Consider the following 20,156-nt stretch of genomic DNA (forward strand, 5'->3'; position numbering starts at 1 on the left):
TTTTGGGAGTAAATATGGCTGCTACCATACCATCTTTAAACCTTTAGTTAACTTTTTATTACTTAACACGTACTACTTTTTTAATATACTGCCTTTCCCAAAGGAGTTAAGACAAGGGCTGAGTTCGGTAAAAGTCTGTGAGGCTTAACCTTTCATTGTGCAATGGCACAGGTTATGGAAAAGATGCATCCATGTATGAAACATTTCCTATTAATTTCATTTTTTTAATTGTTTGAAATGCAACCATAACAACTGTATTTTGTGCATCTCTAAAATGTAACGTCTTCCTTGATTCACTAATATCAGTTTAGTTTTGCCAGGTTATTTTCAATTCTCATCAAACTAAATTTCCTAAACGCTTAAAGGTACCAAATCATAAAACTAGCCTGAATAAGAGCTGCCAAGACAAGAGTTAATGATATATATATATATATATATATATATAAATATATATTCTCAACATTCAGTAATAATGTACTTGTCACATTTAATTAATTGGTCCAGGAGTGCAGCACTGCCTTTTATGTTCCCATTTTACTTGGTGGATGGCAAGGTGATGTGGGGCAAAGTACCAAATCATAAAACTAGCCTGAATGAGAGCTACCAAGACAAGAGTTAATGATGGCCAACCCATATTGTGGATGGCAAGGTAATGTGGGGCAGCAATGTTGCTTCATATTTGCAGAGTTCTTACATACTCACAATCAGTTTTCTGGTTAAGCTACTATGTTTTAGCTTTATGCTTTATGCTCATCTGTGTTTTTTCATCTGTAGTTTTCCTTCTCTATGGAATAACATATAAGATGTCTTCATGTGTGTAGAAACATCAAATCATAACTAAAACACATCTTTAAAGAAAGGCTATGCAGTATATCTTTTAATAAATGTGCATTTATCTTTTTTGACAGTGATCTGAGGAGGGTTGGTGTGAACCTCGCTGGTCATCAGAAGAAGATCATCAGCAGTATTCAAGAAATGAGGGTCCAAATGTTGAATGGCACAGTGCCAGTGTAAATCCAACAACCATTTTAACATATCTAAATAACTCAGCACTTTTAAAAAATTGGAACTTGTATTTATTGTTAGGAACATTAATAATTAAAACAAAAAAGGGAAGAAACTTACCGAATCGAAAGCTACTACCTACAGACAGATATCTCTTTATGTATCTGCAAATGGCTTCCCTCTACTGTCTGCCAGATTCAAAGGCCTGAAGACCTACAAACGTGAATTGAATGGAAGTCAAGTTGCAGTGCCGATGACAATAACGTATTGTAACTTTGTTACAACTATAAAAAAAAAAAATCAACCTTTATTGTATCACCATTTTCTGTACTAACTGTACATAGCACCTTTTTTGATTCAGTCAATACACAGTGGCTATTATTTCAAAGGACATACTTGAATGGCATTGCTGTCACTGACAAAATTAACTGATCATAGTGGCAAATCAATAGTTTCTTTATTTTCTATCTTAACCATTCTACAAATGTGTATTTAAAGCAATATACTAAAATGCATTTCTTCTTAGTGTTTTGGGGATTCTAGACACAAATGAAGCAACTGTACAGTGGCAATCACATTAGAGAAAATGATGTATAATCTGTTTATAAAAATTCATAGCGCACCTTTATTTTATTTTTTTAAGTTGAGCGTGCATTTTATTGGTAGCGTTACACAAATGGAAACAATGTTCGTACAAAAGACATGACTTACTTCACTCTTCCACTCACTTGTGTTTTATATTTGTATATGATGTACAGTTTGATACTGCAGGGTACTGATTATTGTTTGCTTTTCTTTGATAACAGCCCATAATTAAAGCCTCCAATGGACAGTCTTGTATAAAGTATAAATGGATTTTCTTGCTCTGAGGTTTTACCTGTTCATTTTCTGAAAGCTACAAAACTATTACACATTGAAATAGGGGCTACTGTCAGGGCATAATGCAGTGCCGACAGAGCATTTCACTGCCCCTGTGGCTGCTCTTTGAATCCCATTGTTACAAACTATTATTGTTACATATTTTGCCAACTTCAAAGCAGCCACACTTTCCAATAATTCAATGAATTATATTATTTGTGTAAGCAGATACAAAAATGGTGAATGCAAGCATCTATAAATTTTAACAGTTGCATTCGTGTGTTTTGGAAAAAAAAATGTTGAAATTGGATTTCATTGATGTTGGTTGTATCAGAGTGAAAATGAGGTGTATATGTTTAATTGCAAGTGTAATTCCTTTCCTTTTTAGGAGTTTAGCACATATGAGTAAAATACTGTGCGCAGTAGACCTCACTCTCCTTTCAGATTATTTAGCTGTGCTTCACGTATTCTTTATTTGAGCCTATGACACGATATCATTTCTGTAATTTTTTACATAGGCCTCATCATGAATGTGGACAGAGCATTAGGACGTGTTTTGACATCCTCATCTGTGGAAGCACTGCACAAGCTTCACGTACAAACCACTATAGACCTCTTCCACCGCTGTAATGGCACAGCAGTTTATAATAAATAGGTGATTTTTTTTTTTTATTTGAAGCTAGAGTCTTCAAAGTTTAAAATATAAACAAGTGACCTACCTGTTAAAAGCACATTTTGTACAGATTATTCAAATTAAAAAAAAATTCCATTCTTGAGCAAAGCATAGCTTATCTGTTACTGTTGTGAAGCAGAAAGAACAAGTAATCGATATGAAGCAGCACAAAACTTCTTCACTTTGAAAGAAATCCGTCATTTTGTAACATTTTATTGAAATGTAAACCCATTTATTATTAACGTTTGAAATGAAAGTAAAATGTTTTAGAAATAATATATAGAGTTTTTTGGTGGTGTGGTGGTGTAGTGGTTAGTCTTGCTGCTTCACACCTCCAGGAACCTGGGTTCATTTTTCCCATGTTCACGTGGTTTTTTTTCCGGTACTGCAGGATCCTCCTCATCCTCAAGATATGCAGGTTATGTGGACTGGCAACTTGTAAATGGTTCCAGTACAGGTGAGTGTGCCCCATGATGACTGGCTAATTTCAGTCTTTTGCTTCAATGAAGTCCGGGTAGGCTTCCGCTCCACATGAAGTAAATTAGTTCAAACAATCTAGGAGTATATTTTCTTTTTCTTTAAAAATTGGCATCAGTATAGTTTTGCCATAATTAGCTAGGAATTTTTGTAGATCATTACAGTAACTTTCTTAAAGAGAGCGGAGTATCTGTGTAGCATTGTATCATAAGCTGCTTTCTTGAAGAAAGCAGTATAACATTTCAGTGGTTGCCTGTTTATGATGCAGTATCCCAATTTTGCGCACTTTATAAAAAAAACCTGCCCTTCAATGTTCCAGAGTCTTCAGGTTTTTAAAATAATTTTCACTCTGTCATTTGTATATTTTGCATTTATAATAAGTTTCTCTTTTAAACTTTATGAATTTTTGTTCCCATCCTACATAGACACTAATGCAGCAATACCACCTGGCATTGTTTTGTAGTAAATTAAAAGGAATAAAGGGCAATAAAGTATACGTTTTGGGGAATTTGGGTTTTATAAAGAAGGTAAACTTTAAGCACAGTCACCTGATATCCAAGCAAATAGCCTCCTCTCTTCATTAATAAAAGGTAACCAATTATAATTTTATACATTGTGAATAATTCACTGCCACACAGTTTATACCAGCCCGGGATTTTTTGGTTAGGCAAAAAAAAGTCTTTAAAACTAAAAAGGCTAGAGGCCATTGTTTTATGTTACACTGTAATGCTGATAGATTGATTAATAAAGAATTGTTTAAATCAATGAGGAAAAAGACGTAAATGATCATTAGTTTACCAATTACCTATAGTTTCCAGTAATAAGTGTTTGTTCACTATTTCAGTCTTCATATTTTTATACAAGTAAAGTCTTTCACTTGTAGATCTTTAAACCTAATTCCAATTAATTCTGCTTCTAAATCAAATCTAAATCAATTCTAGAAGATGACTAGCATTGCTGTATTTATTGTTTTGTTTTTTTGTTTCTGTTTTTCTTTTTTTTTGGTTTGTTTCCAGCCCTATAATGTATGTGCATTTTGGTTGTGTACATGTTTTTTGTAGTGTAAGATATGAAATTTTATATTTTTTCAGAAAATAAAAAAACAACAGTGTTGCACAATTCTGTTGGTTATTTCATAGTACTATACAGTACTGTATTATATTTAAAAATTCTGGTAATTCCAGTGTGGCATGTGTGTATCATTCTTGAACAAAGAATAAACACATTTTTTCCCTCATCTCTTAAAAGCGACTCCACTTAAAATGTTTGCATTAATGGGTACATATTCAAAAAGCTTTTTTTTTTTCTACGTTTGCATTGGAAAACCAGTTCATTACTTACTATTCCGGGCATTCATTTTAACTTTTCCTTGGCCTAAGTTTCCATTAGAAGAATTTATTTTCATTTAAAACTGTCAATTACTGCAATTTGTTACACTGCCAGCAGGCATTTAAATGTAACATTTGGGGTGCTTTTGTTTGCATATTTTCTGTGGCCATTATCTGTTACTCATTTTTAAAATCTTCACATCTGAGAAGGCTGTTCATGTTTGTATTGAATTTTATTTGAAAATAGACTATTACACTTCTATTTTACAGTGAAGTTTCCTCTCACATTCCAGTGACATTTATAAAAGGCTAATTGTGCTGATGTGAAGAAGCTTCGAGGTGAACACGCACCCAAGCCAGGGTCACTTCCTTTATATCTCCTGATTGTGTCAAGACAGACCCCAGCTATCCTGATCCTGAAAAAAGAAGTAGGTTCAAAGCAATTATAGGCAAATGGATGGTAGTTTAGCAGTAACAATAGAAATAGAATTACATATATATTACTTTCCAGAATACTCTGAACCTAATTTTTGTATATTTTTCAGTTCATGTATTAGTTCATCAGTTTCACTTCAAACAATTATACAAGGTGAAGGAAGCAGCAACAGAAATTAACAAGAACTTTGACCTTTGAGCCAGCTGTGAGCACATAATCGCCTAAAACTGGATTACCCATTTTTTATTACTCTTGTTCCAACTTTGCACACATTCTGCAGGGATGGGCTTTGGTCCCATACATTCCTGAATTGGATTAAATGGAAATGTTAAATTATTTTATGATTTATTATATCTGTGTATACAGTATTACATTTTCTAAAGGTTTTATTAATTGCAAACTTATCGTGATCCAGCAGGTTGCATAAAAGTGAAAGAGTAAGATCTATAGTTTTACCTTTAAGACATAAGTTACAGTCATCTAGTCCTCACCAGGGGTCTCATGTATAGAGCTTGCAAACACACAAAATAAGGCATGAAATGTGCATAAGCAACTTCCCACGTAAAGTCAGTATTTATAAAAGGAGAACATGCGTGTATTTATGGCAACTCTGACCCATACATACCCAACATTTTGAAGAAACGGAAATTACAACACCCTTAAATTAAGCAGGGAAATGCAGCCAAAACAGTTAAGTGACGACTCACACACATAATAATTCATATCGCTGAGCTGTTATTATTTTAATGTGCATTGACCTGACAAACATATTATACCTAAAAACAATTAACATGATGCACAGACTGTATTTTAGTTCCCTTTCAAGAGGGTCAGTGCTGCACATTTTCACTGAAAAAAACTTTTTTGGTTTTCGTCATTTTACATTGACTACCTGTTGTCACTTTTCAGGGAACTTGGCAGCAGCTCAGGAATATCTTATCCAAGCTTCATTCCATTAGGCCTACTGTGCTGGAAGCCTTTAAACAACCAGTGAGGCATTACATCCAGTTTTCATATGACATTGGTGTACATGCACAAACAATGTTTTTACCAACATGAAGAGTTAGTTTGCAGCAGTTGACCAGTTCTCCTAATGTAACTGGAGCACTTTACTGTAGTCATACTGTAGTCATATTACAATAAGGGCACCGAGAAAGAAAGTAAGCTGCTTTAGTTGATCATAAGCAGTTACATTCTGTTTGTTAATGCACAAGTCATCCAAGATCTAATTGGCAAACATTGTGTCTCCATGGCCTAAGTCAATCCATGATTCATTTATTTTGGGGTAAAGTAGGTGCAGTATGTGGTGCCTGGCTTGTTGGTAAGGTAACTGACTGAACCCACAGTGTTTCATATGGCTTTTACTATTCATTGTAACAGAAATCATGTCATTACATGTGCCAGGTGATATTGGCTACCAGCTCAGATGATGGTGCCTTATGCTTTTCACAGACCTCCAGAGTGCAGAGGAGAGGCGCCGTAATGCTGTGCATAATCTGCCGTTCTCAGGTACGGAGTGCAGCCAGATATCTTGACTGCAAGTGGCCACAGAAATTCTTGTGATTGCGTATGAATAAGGTTGATTGATAAGGTTCCATATGTGGAAGTTTCAGGATGATGTTCAGGATGCATTCACGCACACATATTTACAAGGTGGTTGTGATTTATAAACGGTAAATTGTGTGAAAATATGTGTATGCCAGGTTTTAGAAATGTTTTTTTTTCTGTACACATTTTCCTGTTTTTTTGGCTTGAGCATATTTTCATGCTCCAGGCCCTCATATTATATTCAGGTGCATCTCAATAAATTATAATTTCAACGAAAAGTTAATTTATTTCAGTAGTGCAATTCAAAAAGTGAAACTCATATATACTTTCAAAAAACACAGAGTGATATATTTCAAGCATTTATTTCTTTTCATTTTGCTGATTATAGCCTACAGGTAATGAAAACTCAAAATTCAGTATCTCAGAAAATTTGAATATTACATAAGACCAATTACAAAAAAATATTTTTAATACAGAAATGTTGGCCTACTGAATAGTATGTCCATGTACACACGCAATACTTGGTAGGGGCTCCTTTTGCATAAATTACTGCATCAATGTGGCGTGGCATGGAGGCAATCAGCCTGTGGCACTGCTGAGGTGTTAGAGGAAGCCCAGGATACTTTGATAGCAGCCTTCAGCTCATCTGCATTGTTGGGTCTGGTGTCTCTCATCTTCCTCTTGACAATATCCCATAGATTCTCTCTCCATAATGTTTGTGAGCAAGAGCTCTAAAATTTCCTGGTAGATGGCTGCGCTGACTTTGGACTTGATAAAACACAGTGGACCAACACCAGCAGATGACATGGTTCTCCAAATCATCACTGACTGTGGAAACTTCATATGGGACTTCAAGCAAGTTGGATTCTGTGCCTCTCCACTCTTCCTCCAGACTCTGGGACCTCAATTTCCAAATGAAATGCAAAATTTACTTACATCTGAAAAGAGGACTTTGGGCCACTGAGCCAACAGTCCAGTCCTTTTTCTCCTTAGCCCAGGTAAGACGCTTCTGACATTGTCTCTGGTTCAGGAGTGGTTTGACACAAGGAATGTGACAGTTGTAGCTCATGTCCCAGATACATCTGTGTGTGGTGGCTCTTGAAGCACTGACTCCAGCCGCAATCCACTTGTTGTGAATCTCCCCCAAATTCTTCAATGGGCTGTGCTTCACAATCATCGCAAGACTGCGGCTATCCCTGTTGCTTGTACACCTTTTTCTGACACATTTTTTCCTTTCACTCAACTTTTCATTAATATGCTTGGATAACGCACTCTGTGAACAGTCAGCTTTTTTAGCAATTACCTTTTGTGGCTTGCCCTCATTGTGGAGGGTGTCAATGATTGTCTTCTGGACAACTGTCAAGTCAGTAGTCTTCCCCATGATTGTGTGGCCTATTGAACCAGACTTGAGAGACCATTTAAAGGCTCAGGACACCTTTGCACATGTTTTGCGTTAATAAGCTGAGTGGAGTGTGACTCCAGAAGTCTACAATATTTCATTTTTTCACAATATTGTAATTTTCTGAGATACTGAATTTTGGGTTTTCATTAGCTGTAGGCCATAATGAGCGAAATGAAAAAAAATAAACGTTTGAAATATATCACCCTGTGTGTAATGAATCTATATATGAGTTTCACTTTTTGAATTAAATTACTGAAATAAATTAACTTTTCGATGATATATTTATTGAGATGCACCTCTAAATATAAACTTCAGGTTGTGAAGGTACATAGCAGATTTTAGTTTGCCATAACATAACAAAAGATAAACCAATAAGCAGAAAATATTTATGCAAAAAGTGACTATTACTGCTCGCCTCTATCTGTTGTTAAGAAAACCAATCAAGCTGGGTGATGCTAATCAAGTGGATTTGATTAACTGAGGATCAGGAAGTGTTGGCACCTCAATATACATGGTGAACTTTTGGATGAAACAGACATCTGCAGTTATCTTGGGCAAGAAATTTCTGTTGGTTGTCAGTCATGGAAAAGATATGATGCCATTTCCAAACAATTTGAAGTCCTGCATTCTGCAATGAGAGGGGTGATTTACAAATGGAGAACATTCAAGCCGCCAGTCTTTGCAGGAGTGGGCAACTTGGCAAATTCACCAAAAGTTCGGCCTGTATGATACTGTGGGAAATTTCAAATAAACCAATCTCGGGATATACAATTCTCCGTCAATAAAGTAAATGTTATAATTCAAGATTCTATCAGAAAAACAATAAGTACGAACTTAATGGAGGAGTAATCTAGAGAATATCCATTCCTTCTAAAAACATTCATATTGCATCTGAATTAACTACTTCTGGAATAGATTTGACCAAAGTGGAGTTGTTCTGTTAGTATGCATAATGCCATATTATCACTAGACCCTAAAACCAGCCATCAGGTACAATCCTGGAGGGCGACCATTTGGGATTGTTGTGCAGCCACAGTATCCAGACACCTTTCAATTAGTCAGTCTATGATGAGCTCCTCTTTATACCACATATTGGAATCAGAACTGGTGAAAAGAATTGCAAGCAAGAGTCCAAAAGTGAAGACTGGGAAAACTGAAAGTCTCAAAATGATCACAGGGTCATGTGGTTAAAAAAGTTGTCTTCTAACCTTGAGTCAAACTCAGTTTTACTGAGGGCCACAAATAACATTTTGTATACTCAACGTGGGTCAAAATACATTGACAAACAAACAGGTCATTCAGGTGCCTCTCTTCTCATGAACTGCTGTTCCCTCTTTATCATCTTTTCTTGACCATTGCAGTAGGTTGTGATGTCTTTATTGCTTACAGCCTTGGCATATCTTGATCCCAGGTGACTGATAGTCATGAAACCAAGGATGAACTTGTGCAATGGGGAAATATAACTTTAGTCCATCAATATGTGCATGGTGCAGTTTATGCCAAACAACAAAGCAATGTTCAAATAAATAACATTTGGTTCTGTCTTCAATAAATAATCCAAGATAAAACAGTGTCTTTATGGGGGTTAAAATCCAAATAAATAACCCAATAACAAGTTAAAATTGTTAAAGTTGTTTTGTGCCTCGAGCGTCAGTGCATCCTTCCACGGCCTCATCTCCTCTACTCACCCCTAGGGTCTGCTCAGCTGACAGAGATGCTCACCAGCAGGCATGGTCAAACTCCTTCGGCTCGTGTTGCCACCTCCATTACTCCATGTCCATGTGGACCCCACAAACCCTGCTGCCTTGTCCCACATCACCAAAGCAATCGGCCACTCCAGCTCCTATGCAGTGTAGACCCCAATGCAGAGATAACCATGTAAATATGCAAGGTTTTTATAATAACAAAAACACAGTTCACAGAGTAATGGGGGGAAATTATCCAAATATTAAATGGAAAGCACTAGAAATAGCAGAGCACAGCAATTAATAGATGTAATCAGAGAGTGCTTTTTAACTTTGTGTGATTAAACGCAGATGAGAAGAAAAGCCAGTGTTGATTTATTTTTCTATAATAATCAGGATAGAATTCAGAGGTAACAGTAATCAAGCCATTAGGCTCCAGTGAACATCATGAAATATGTCTCACAGTAATTTGGCAGTGCATACTTATAAAAACTAAAAATTGATAAATTTAATTTTAGCAAGGAAAATTTGAAGCAATTATGGCTAAGCTAAAAAGAGACAACATTGGACAGACTTTGGCAGTCATGGAGTGATCAAGTAGATTCAAAAGTATATTACATACTTTGCATTTATAGAAATATTCTGAAATTTAAGAGAAATCTGCAGTGGTGGAATAAGGATTAAAAATAACATTTTAAAAGTAAAACACTGCTGCATGACACACACAAAAAATTAACTCCAGTTTTAACTGTTAAAAATAATACAAGAGTTACTAAAAGGCAGTTAGAGAGGAATATTGTGAAAGCTGACCCAACAATTTTCCTTTAATATTTCTACAGAAAAAAAATAAAAAAGCATTGTGGTGAGGCATTTTATGAGCACTAAGGCTAAAATCAAATATACAAATGGTGAAATAATCCAAGTTTCCCTGAGGTTTGTATGCGCAAAGAAGAAACTGCCAGTAGCTACAGGGATTATCATGGAGGTGCTTAGTGATTTAGTAGTCAGAGAAAGAGAGAGAAGTGCTACTATGAATAAAAAGACGAAAATAAAACACACTGCAGGAAAATGTATCCCAGAGTATTCAAAGAAGTTACTGATTACTTATGTAAGTCTTTATACCTGTGGATATTCTGAGAAATTACAACACACAGGGGAAATTTCCTGAAGAGTGAAGGCTAGTAGAAGCTCTCCTATTATTTAATAATAATAATAATAATACATTTTATTTATATAGCGCCTTTCCCATGCTCAAGGCACTTACAGAATATAAGAAAGAACGGCAGGGTTAATCAAAAAAAAAAAAAAGGTTAATCGTAGTCGGTGTTGGTCAATAAGTTCAACACGTATCAAATGTAAATTAAGACATTCCAAGAGCAGTGTATCAGTGAATAGCTAACAAAGTTTTAGATGGAGAGATGGCCTTTTTTCACTGTCCTCAAATTCTATAAGTAAGCACCAAATGCAACGTCACAGGGTGCATACAGTTTAATTTATTTTGCTTTTCAAAAAGCATTTAAGTAACAGAACATCAATGCTTACTGATCAGAGTAGACGAGCTGGAACCGCAAGGTGCACTGTGAAGGTAAGTGGACAAATGGCTCAGCATAGGAAAAAGGTGAGAAGAGGTTTTTCTGCATTATATGAAAAAATATATTCAATTTACATTAAAAGCTATATTAAAAGTATTGCCCCTCACAGATCAGTGTTGGGACCACTGCCCATTTTAATTTATATAATTTAAAACATGCTTAAAAGATTATATCTCTCAGCTGGAATGACAGATACCATAGTCAGCATAATGATTACAGATGGACCTGGACAGAGTTCACCCTTGGGCAGGCATGTGGCAGATGAAAACTAATGTAAATAAATGGGAAATATTTCATGCAGGAAGCAAAAATGTTACATTTGAATGCATGAAACTGTTCTGCCAGAAAACTGAGCAGAGAAATATTGGAACACCCAAGATGAGTAAATGAAACAAGATGTAGTTAGAATTCACAAAAGGGGTAAACCCATTAGGCAAAACAGATCAACATGCAAAACAAAACCTACAGTCAAAAGGAATAGCAAGAAATCATAACCAGAAACATAGAAAAAGATATGCAGGTTAGAAAAGGTACTTTTTGTTTTGAACAGAAATCATGGACACTGAGTTACATGTTGCCCCAGAAAAAATACCATTGTGTAATTGACATCAAACATTGTGCCTTATGTGACTCACCTCCGATTATCTAGGAACAGCGTCAGAGCAGCAAAGTTCACAAAATGGTAGAGCCCATAGAATAAATAACATGGTAAAAATATATACAGAACTTTTAGTCAGAACTCACAATACTCAATGATGCTAGATGTGCTCTAAAGACCATAAAACTAAATTAATCATTTTACAAACTTCACTAAAGGAAGGAAAAAACAAATAATAATTATCAAGGGCAGAGACTCATACCAGAAACATGAAATTGCATCCTAAGAAAGGTCTTAATGGGCTTGTCACTGTCCACGTCCAGTCAGTGCCGAGAAGTGATTAAGAAGGATAAAAAAGTTACATAACATGGTGTGTCAAGTTCAAAATTATGGAGGTTATTCTTAACTTATTAGTAAGGCCACACCTGGAACATCACGTGCAATTCTGGTCTTTGTATTACAACAAAGACATAACAACGCTAGAGAAAGTCTATAGCATTTAAAGGCTACAGGATATCAGTTAAGTGAAAAGCATAATTGATGAAATTACCAGAAACAGATCAAGAACATGCCAGCTGTCCAAATGAGGCACTTCATGGGAAAAGACATGCTTTGTATTCAGAACTCGACCTCTCGACAACAAAAGAAACTGAACAACTCATTTTTAAATCACGACATCATTACTTTGAACATGAAGAGAAAGCTATTAAGATCTTTGCTCAACAAATCCACTAACAGGAAGTTTGCAGTGCAATCCTAACAATCACCAATATAGACAGACACAAAATCATTGACCATAGAAATATAATGCACACATTTAGAGACTACTATAAGGCCTTATATTCTTCTCAGATTAAAAAAGAGACAAGACACAACCTAAGGCATTTTTGGATGCATTACAGATACAAATATTTACTCTCAGTGCAGAGGATTGAATTACTAGATGCTGTGAACTCACTTCAGAGCGGGAAAGCATCAGGCCTTAATTGTTACCCTACCGAATTTTATAAAGAATTCTCAAATAAGTTAGCTCTCCTTTTATTAGCAACAATTTACAGATGCCAGAGACAATAACATTCTGCCTCAAACTTTTCGCCAAGCATTAATTACCATGTTTCCTAATCAAAATAAGGACTTGCTATAATGTGCATCATACAGACCAATCTCACTTCTGAATAACGATGTTAAGATACTCTCCAAAGTCCTTGCCAGTAGGATTGAGATACTGTAAACCTTTACTTCCATGATAACAAACCTACGTTTCTTTATTTAAATATGTAGCCATCGAAGTATAAGGCGAGATCAAGCACGGGTAAAACGCATGCCGAAAGAAATCTCTCAGTCCAAAAGTTTGTTTTAAAAATATTTAGTGAAAGTTAAAAGCAAATAATCCACACAAGAATAAAAGAAAAAAGTAGTTACACATGTAGAATAAAAGGCAAAAAAAAGGAAAAATGTATCTTCTCTAGACTTAGCTTTTCTTGAGAAACTTCAGTTATTTTTGTACTTAAAAGTTCTTTACTTCTTCTTCTTTACTTAAAGATTCTTAACTTCTTAAATACTTAAAGATTCTTAGTTTCTTCTTCTGTACACTCTAGACTACGGCTACGCACTTAAATAAGTGCTGTTTTATGAGTTACTTCACACACTCAAAAGGCCCGTAGGCCCTTTGGCACGAACACGTGCACGTAGGCACGGTTTAAAATCATATGCCTTCTACACCTTACACATGGCAAGGCTGGTCACTAACTGAAGAATAATATTTAGTCAGAGCTATTAGAAATAGCAAGAATATACCAAAACAATTCTACTTATGGGGGTTTTAGGAACCTCCCATAGATTATGCGTTGTCATCTAGTAAAATATTTATGAATCTTATATAACTAGGAAAACAGCTCTTACAAAATACTTTATTAAATAGTTTAAAAAGGACTGAACAAAAAGAAAAAAACAGAAAAACGGCAATCATAGAATTACTTAAAATGAATAATTTAAAGCAAACAAATTCAATAAGTCACACAAAACAGAAACAGTATAGACAAAGCATGAGCCAAAACCTATAAGTCCAAAAAACAAAGAGAAGAATTGCAATATTAGGAATCAAAATAAAGAGCAATACCCTCAGCATCTATTAATGGCTGTGGCCATTATAATTAGATGGCCTCACCTTTGTAGGCTCCACATACAGGGGGGTCAGGGCAAAGAACAAAGAAAATAATACACATATAACCCTAACATAACACAACATTGAAAAATAATTTTTAAAAATGACGCCATATTAGACAAATAGAATAAATGTGTAAAAAAAATACAGTACGTTTATGTCTGTGCTTTTTGCACATAATATTTACTGTATATTTTTGAGAACCTCCTCCTGTCTTTGTTTAAGGCTGGTGGCTTTGCTGTTTTCTTTTCAGCACTGTGGTGCCCAAACTCTAGTCAATGAGGAAGGTGCCAATACCAAAGAGTTCTGCCGTGAGCCTCTTAGTACTTTTTCAGGCTAGTATTTTGATTTTGCATCACATTAGGTTCTGCCATATTTTGTCTCCCTGCAAGTCACGTCAAGTCAAGTTGGGGAGCATGCACTGGTACAGTGCGTTGCTGCACTCACTACACGACGAAATAACCCCCCAGGCAAACACACGGTCCAGTCCAACCCTCCAGAAATGACCCTCTATCTGCCACAGCCTGGTGTTACATGGTTGACCCCTTGGCCTGGTCCAGCCACTCGGGTCCCCAACAATGAGGATCTTACGAGCTGGATCACCTTTGGGGAAACACGCCACATGGCCATAGTGCCATAACTGACGCTCCCTCACAATACAGCTAATGTGCCTCATTTGGGACTCCATGAGCAACCACTCATTCGACACAAAGTCAAACCAGCGGTACCCAAGGATTTTCCGGAGAGACACAGTACCAAAGGAGTCCAGTCTTCATCTCAGGTCACTGGATAGCGTCCATGTCTCGCAACCATATAGCAAGACAGGAAGCACCAGGACTCTAAAGACTTGGACCTTCGTCCTTTTGCATAGATATCGGGATCGCCACATACACCTTTCCAGCAACCTCATGACCCCCCATGCTCTCCCGATCTGTCTACTGACTTCATAGGAAGAGTCACCGGAGACATGAATGTCACTGCCAAGGTAAGTAAACCTCTCATCAAGGTCAACACTCTCTCCGCAAACAGACACACTGCTTATGGCTGTGCCCAAGAGGTCATTAAAGGCCTGGATCTCAGTTTTTATCCAGGACACTCGCAAGCCCAGACACTCAGACTCCTCACTCAGTCTCTCGAGCACCCCAATCAGAGCCTCCATTGGCTCTGCGAAGACCACAGCATTGTCAGCAAAGTCAGGATCCTTGAATCTTTCTTCACCGACAGATGCCCCACAGCCGCTGGACCCCACGACCTTGCCCAACACCCGGTCCATACAAGCATTAAACAGTGCAGGAGCAAGAACACACCCCTGATGAACCCCAGAATCAACTGGGAAAAACGCAGAGGTTCACCTCCACTCTGCACAGCACTCACAGTACCAGTGTACAGGTCGACCATGATATCCAGCAACCTCGAGGTGATCCCCCGAACCCTCATTATGTCCCACAGGGCAGCTCAATCAACTGAGTCGAACGCTTTGTGAAAATAGACAAAGGCTGCAAAGAAACTGCCGATATTCACATTTGCACTCCATGGGAACCCTCAGTGCCAGGATCGATGGTAGACTTCTTAGACATAAAATCAGACTGTTCCAGCAATGTCAGGAGGACAGCCTTACCACTAGCCTGGAGAAGTTCACCCCGGATACCACAGATCCCTGCAGCCTTTCCGCCCCTCAACTGGATCACCACCTGTGCAATCTCAGTGAGATTGGGTGGTTCACAGCTAATTGGAGGATCGGCCTCAAGAACCATGGACCCAGAGATATCCAACGTCCTAGCCGGAGGATCAACTTTGAACAACTGCTCAAAGTAGCCAGTCAAGTGGGTCACAACTGCAGTGTCATCTGTAAGGACCGTTCCATCAGCTGCCTTGCCTGCGACTCTCCGAGGAACAGATTCAGATATGCGTAATGCTTTGATTCCTCTGTAAGCAGGACGTGGGTCGCTATACCACAGATGGTGTTTCACTTGCTTACAGATTCCTCTAACAAACACCTCTTTATGTGCCCTCAGAGACCTCGCAGCCGTCCTTCTCAGATCCTGGTACAGACCAGAGTTGCCATTGAGCCGTGCTCTACGACTCCTCTCGATGATATCCAGGGTGCCCTGCGAGATGAAACACCTCCTTCTGGGAACATCGGTAACACCAACACAACCCTCAACAACCTTCAGGGTCTTGTCATGGAAGGTCTCCCACATCACATTAGGATCAGCAGTCATACCCAAATCTGCAAGTTCCTCACAAAAACTGCATGCAAACTCATTAGAAACAGCCTGGTCTTGGAGTCTGGCCAAGTCCAGGCTCATTTTCCTAGTAGGTGGTAACCTACTGGACCTAAGCTGGATCCTAAGAGTAGCAACAACAAGTCTGTGCTCAGAATTCACAAACTGGGCACTTCTGTAGACCCTGCAGTTTTGCAAGAGCCTCCAGCGTCTGCCCACGAGGATGTGATTGATCTCCTTCACCGCACCGCCAGTATTGGAGTACTGAGTCCAACGATGCGGTTCATGGCGCTGGAACCAGGATCCAGCAATTCGCAGCCCCTGACCTTTTGCAAAGTCAAGGATCATGGAGCCACTTTCACCATGGTCACCAGACCCATGGGGACCAAGACAATCCTCATAGAGTGCCAGTGGCTGCATTAAAGTCACCCATGAGCAGAGGAGTGTCACCTCATGGGCACCCATCAACCACTGAGCGAAGCTGCGCATAAAATGTCTCCCTTGCCAAAACATCACTCACCACGGTCAGAGCATAAAATGAGACAACAGACAAGGCACCCAGGGATGTCTCCCTGCCACTGACTGAAAACACATTCATAAAAAATGATTTTTATACATTCAAGCTGCCTCTGAATGACTGCAAACATAAATTTGTAGTGGTCCAGTGCTGCTAAGATTCACACTGTTGAAGAGACAGTGATTTATTTATTTTTTTAGTGGAGATTCCAGGGATACTCCCAGCTTTGGCCTGACCTTCACACACTCACAAACAGAGACAAAAAGCCAAAGGAAATAAAACAGCAAATAAAGAATGTATTAACACTAATAATGAAACAACGATACCACCCCTGTTCCGCTTACAGTGGTTATACATTAAATACAACAAAACACAAACAAAACACACAGTAAAGCCCATGAAAAATGGCAACAGATGAAATGTAACGATGAAGGAAAATAGTCCAGAGATCTGCCTGTTGAATGGGAATGTAAAGACAGTCCTACCGGTATATCCTGAAATGGTGAAGATGGGTGGACTAGTTCAGGAGCGCTCCTTTCTTCACAGGATGGCCATAAATCCCCAGATAGTCCTCAAGTAACAGGCAGATGGCAGACAATCCAGACCCCTAACCAAAAAACGATCCAGGACAAAAATGGATAAACACAGGAAATCCAACGGAAAGTATAGACAGACAGGAACTTGAAACACAAAATACGTGCTGACCTCCTTTGACCCCAATAGCCCCTGCACCCTCAGCAGAAGGCCAATCAGAGCCACTACAGGGACTGCTGGGCGTAGCAGTTTCAAACTCTAGTAGCACCGCTACACATTTATGGGATGTAGTACTCATTGTATCATTGTTTCATCTGTGTCTTTTTTCATTGTAATGTATCTCTTCCCATAGTGCATCCTGCTGCCATCTCTTCCCCAGGTAAACAATGTATGCACACCCAGCTGTCTACATGGTCTGAAAGAGAATGTGTAATTACTCAGACCAGGCCACCTTCTTCCATTGTTCCATGGTCCAGCTCTGACATTCATATTCTCATTGTTGACACCTTTGGCAGTGGACAAGGGTCTGCATGGGCTCTCTGACCTGTCTGTGGCTTAAATCAAGGTACAGATGGCCCTGGATAGCAAAGTTGTCTAAAAAACCATGTGGAGATGTAAATCCCATGAGCAAGAGTTTGATAGCTTCATCTCATGTGGAGTTGCATTTCTAAGAGTTCAATTACACTTGAACCTTCACAGTATGTGGGTATGCACATTGTCTTTATGGGATTTACAGTTAATCAATTTTGACCGAGGGGTAGTTCACAGTAAAATTTATGATATGTTAGGATGAGGAGTCAATGGCACAGTTTATCCTAACTGGCTCTGTTTTCTATTGTATGCCAGTTCTTAGCATGTCCCTTGACAGGTTCTGTCATAATTCTTGCTTGAGACCTGGAGTTGTCAAAGCACAGGTAATTCACTTCTGAAGCTGTTCTGCTGTAAGATTCTATGGTAGCAGGGAAAAGTAATATGTCAAAAGAAAGCCCAATGTCAATAGCGATTTAAAGGATATAAATAGTGCTTTTGGAACTTTTCAAACTGATTCATTGACCAAATTATTTTGATTTATATTGCTGTTCATGCAGGCTTGGTGAATCTCTTTACAAATCAAAAATGTGGGTTTAAATTGGGGGAAAAATGTTTACTTCGTAAACATAAGTAACGTAAGTATCAATTTCCCTTTTCATTGTGGTCGAATGGCATATGGAACAAGGATGATATCACTTCCTCTGCTAGCTCCACCCCTTCCTGTTTGCCAAGATAAAACATCCAGCAGCAGAGCAGAGGCTGTTATTTGGATTGCATGAGCCTGTTGAGAGTATGTATGTATGTATCTATGTATGTATCTATGTATGTATGTATGTATGTATGTATGTATGTATGTATGTATGTATGTATGTATGTATGTATGTTTGTAGATGCACTTAAGCACACCAAGCCCTGGATTTCCCCTCATTGGAGTGATACTTCAGTGTTGTATTGATTTTCATTTTCTTTAATTGTGCAATACTGTGCATTAAAAGTAGCATTCCCAGCAGAAGCCCCAGTATTAAATGAATTTGTTCAATGAGTCCATCTATCTAATTTAGCAAGGTCACAGAAAGCTGCAGCTTTTCCCAGAAACACTTGATTCTATCTCAGGACACACTGTCTGATGTACTCACACTCTCTTGTATGTAATATACATCTTTAAAAGGTGATATTCAACAAAATAGTCAGAGGAAATTCATGCAAACACAGAGAGTACTTGCAGAGTTACTTTTATCCCACATTTGTGCGTATGTAAGTAATGCACACTCAAGCACAATGTTGTGCTTGAAGTTCAATGCACTATTTTATTATAATTTATTTGGTCTAAAGCTGCATATTTGGCAGGGTGTCTCTTATAGTGAAAAAACATTTCCACATTGTTGTCTCTGTATCAGGATTGCTTCATTTTTGTCTATGTATTATGTGTATACTTTTACTTTAATTATGCTGAAGTCATGATCACCACCATTTTATTTTACTAGATGACATGTAACATCATGGGAGCCATGTTATATAAGATCACCTTATAGTTGTAAGGATGCTTGAACAAGAGACTCAGTTCTTGAGCACATTTTTTTTACTTAGCCTTATTTTGTATTTCTGGGTTAACTTTGAGTACCAACAGCTGTCAGTAACACACCAACCTTTCCTACATCTGATAATCCTTCCGAAAAAACAAACAATATATCTGCCATTCTGCTTTCTATGGTAAGTTGTAGTTGGTCCAACAGTATATACTTGCAGCAACAAAAATTATACTTTTCGAATATTAGAGTTTTTAAGTTAAAAATTAATGATTTTCTAAAAAATTATTTAATATGCTTTAAACTGTTAAAAGTGTTAAATGGTTACTGTTATGGAAACTTTGCAGGAGGCATTCCGGTGAGTGGAAACAATTTAGTATTTGACCAGGGGGGTATTTTCCGTACGTCTCTTAAATCATCTGAGATCAGATGCCTCATCTTGGATAAGTTAATGCCGGTGAAACTCATTTGTGATAAGTCGGTTTTTCAAACGCAGCCGTGTAGTAGATTAGTTTAGCTGGATCTAATCATCCGAGATGAATGCACGCGCCTGCGCTGAGTGAAAAGCCCATATATATTGAGTCTAGAAAACATGATCAGCCAGTCTTTGATAGGCTGTAACAAAATGACAAAAGAACGGGCGCATTTTTTTTCACACAAGCGGAGCAGGACCTTTTATTCGAAGGGCATGAAGAATTTCAAGATTTAATATGCACAAGGGGTAACACTGCAAAAGCAGCCCAGACCAGGAAAGACGGCTGGCAAAAAGTGGCCGACAAATTAAACGCTAAGTAGTGTTCATTGTACTTACTGAATGCAGTGTTTCATTTCCTATGTGTCAGATTAATTATTATTTAATATGTCATAATTCCAGATCAAACATGAGCACAAGGAGAACATGGGAACAGGTTAAAGTGAAGTACAATAATATACTTCAAACTGGTAAATATTGGTATATAACTATTTAAAGAATCGTTGACATAAATAATCATATATAATATAAAAAACATTAATTTTAAAGTTAATGAGAAGGCAGACAAGCAAAACAGGTGGAGGT

General features: G+C 37.7%; 1 protein-coding gene across 3 annotated transcripts in view; it reads left to right on the plus strand.

The window, feature by feature from the left end:
* Positions 1–4,132, plus strand: part of LOC114652109 (ephrin type-A receptor 5) — a 426,918-nt gene extending 422,786 nt beyond the window's left edge. For all 3 annotated transcript variants that reach the window (XM_051927777.1, XM_028802306.2, XM_028802307.2), the window contains one exon: positions 909–4,132. In XM_051927777.1, the coding sequence (XP_051783737.1) occupies positions 909–1,014 (106 nt within the window). In that variant the 3' untranslated portion in view covers positions 1,015–4,132. The remainder of the gene's footprint in view (positions 1–908) is intronic.
* The last annotated feature ends 16,024 nt before the right edge of the window (positions 4,133–20,156 follow it).

Source organism: Erpetoichthys calabaricus, chromosome 5 (assembly GCF_900747795.2).
Source record: "Erpetoichthys calabaricus chromosome 5, fErpCal1.3, whole genome shotgun sequence".
Taxonomy (NCBI): Eukaryota; Metazoa; Chordata; class Cladistia; order Polypteriformes; family Polypteridae; genus Erpetoichthys; species Erpetoichthys calabaricus.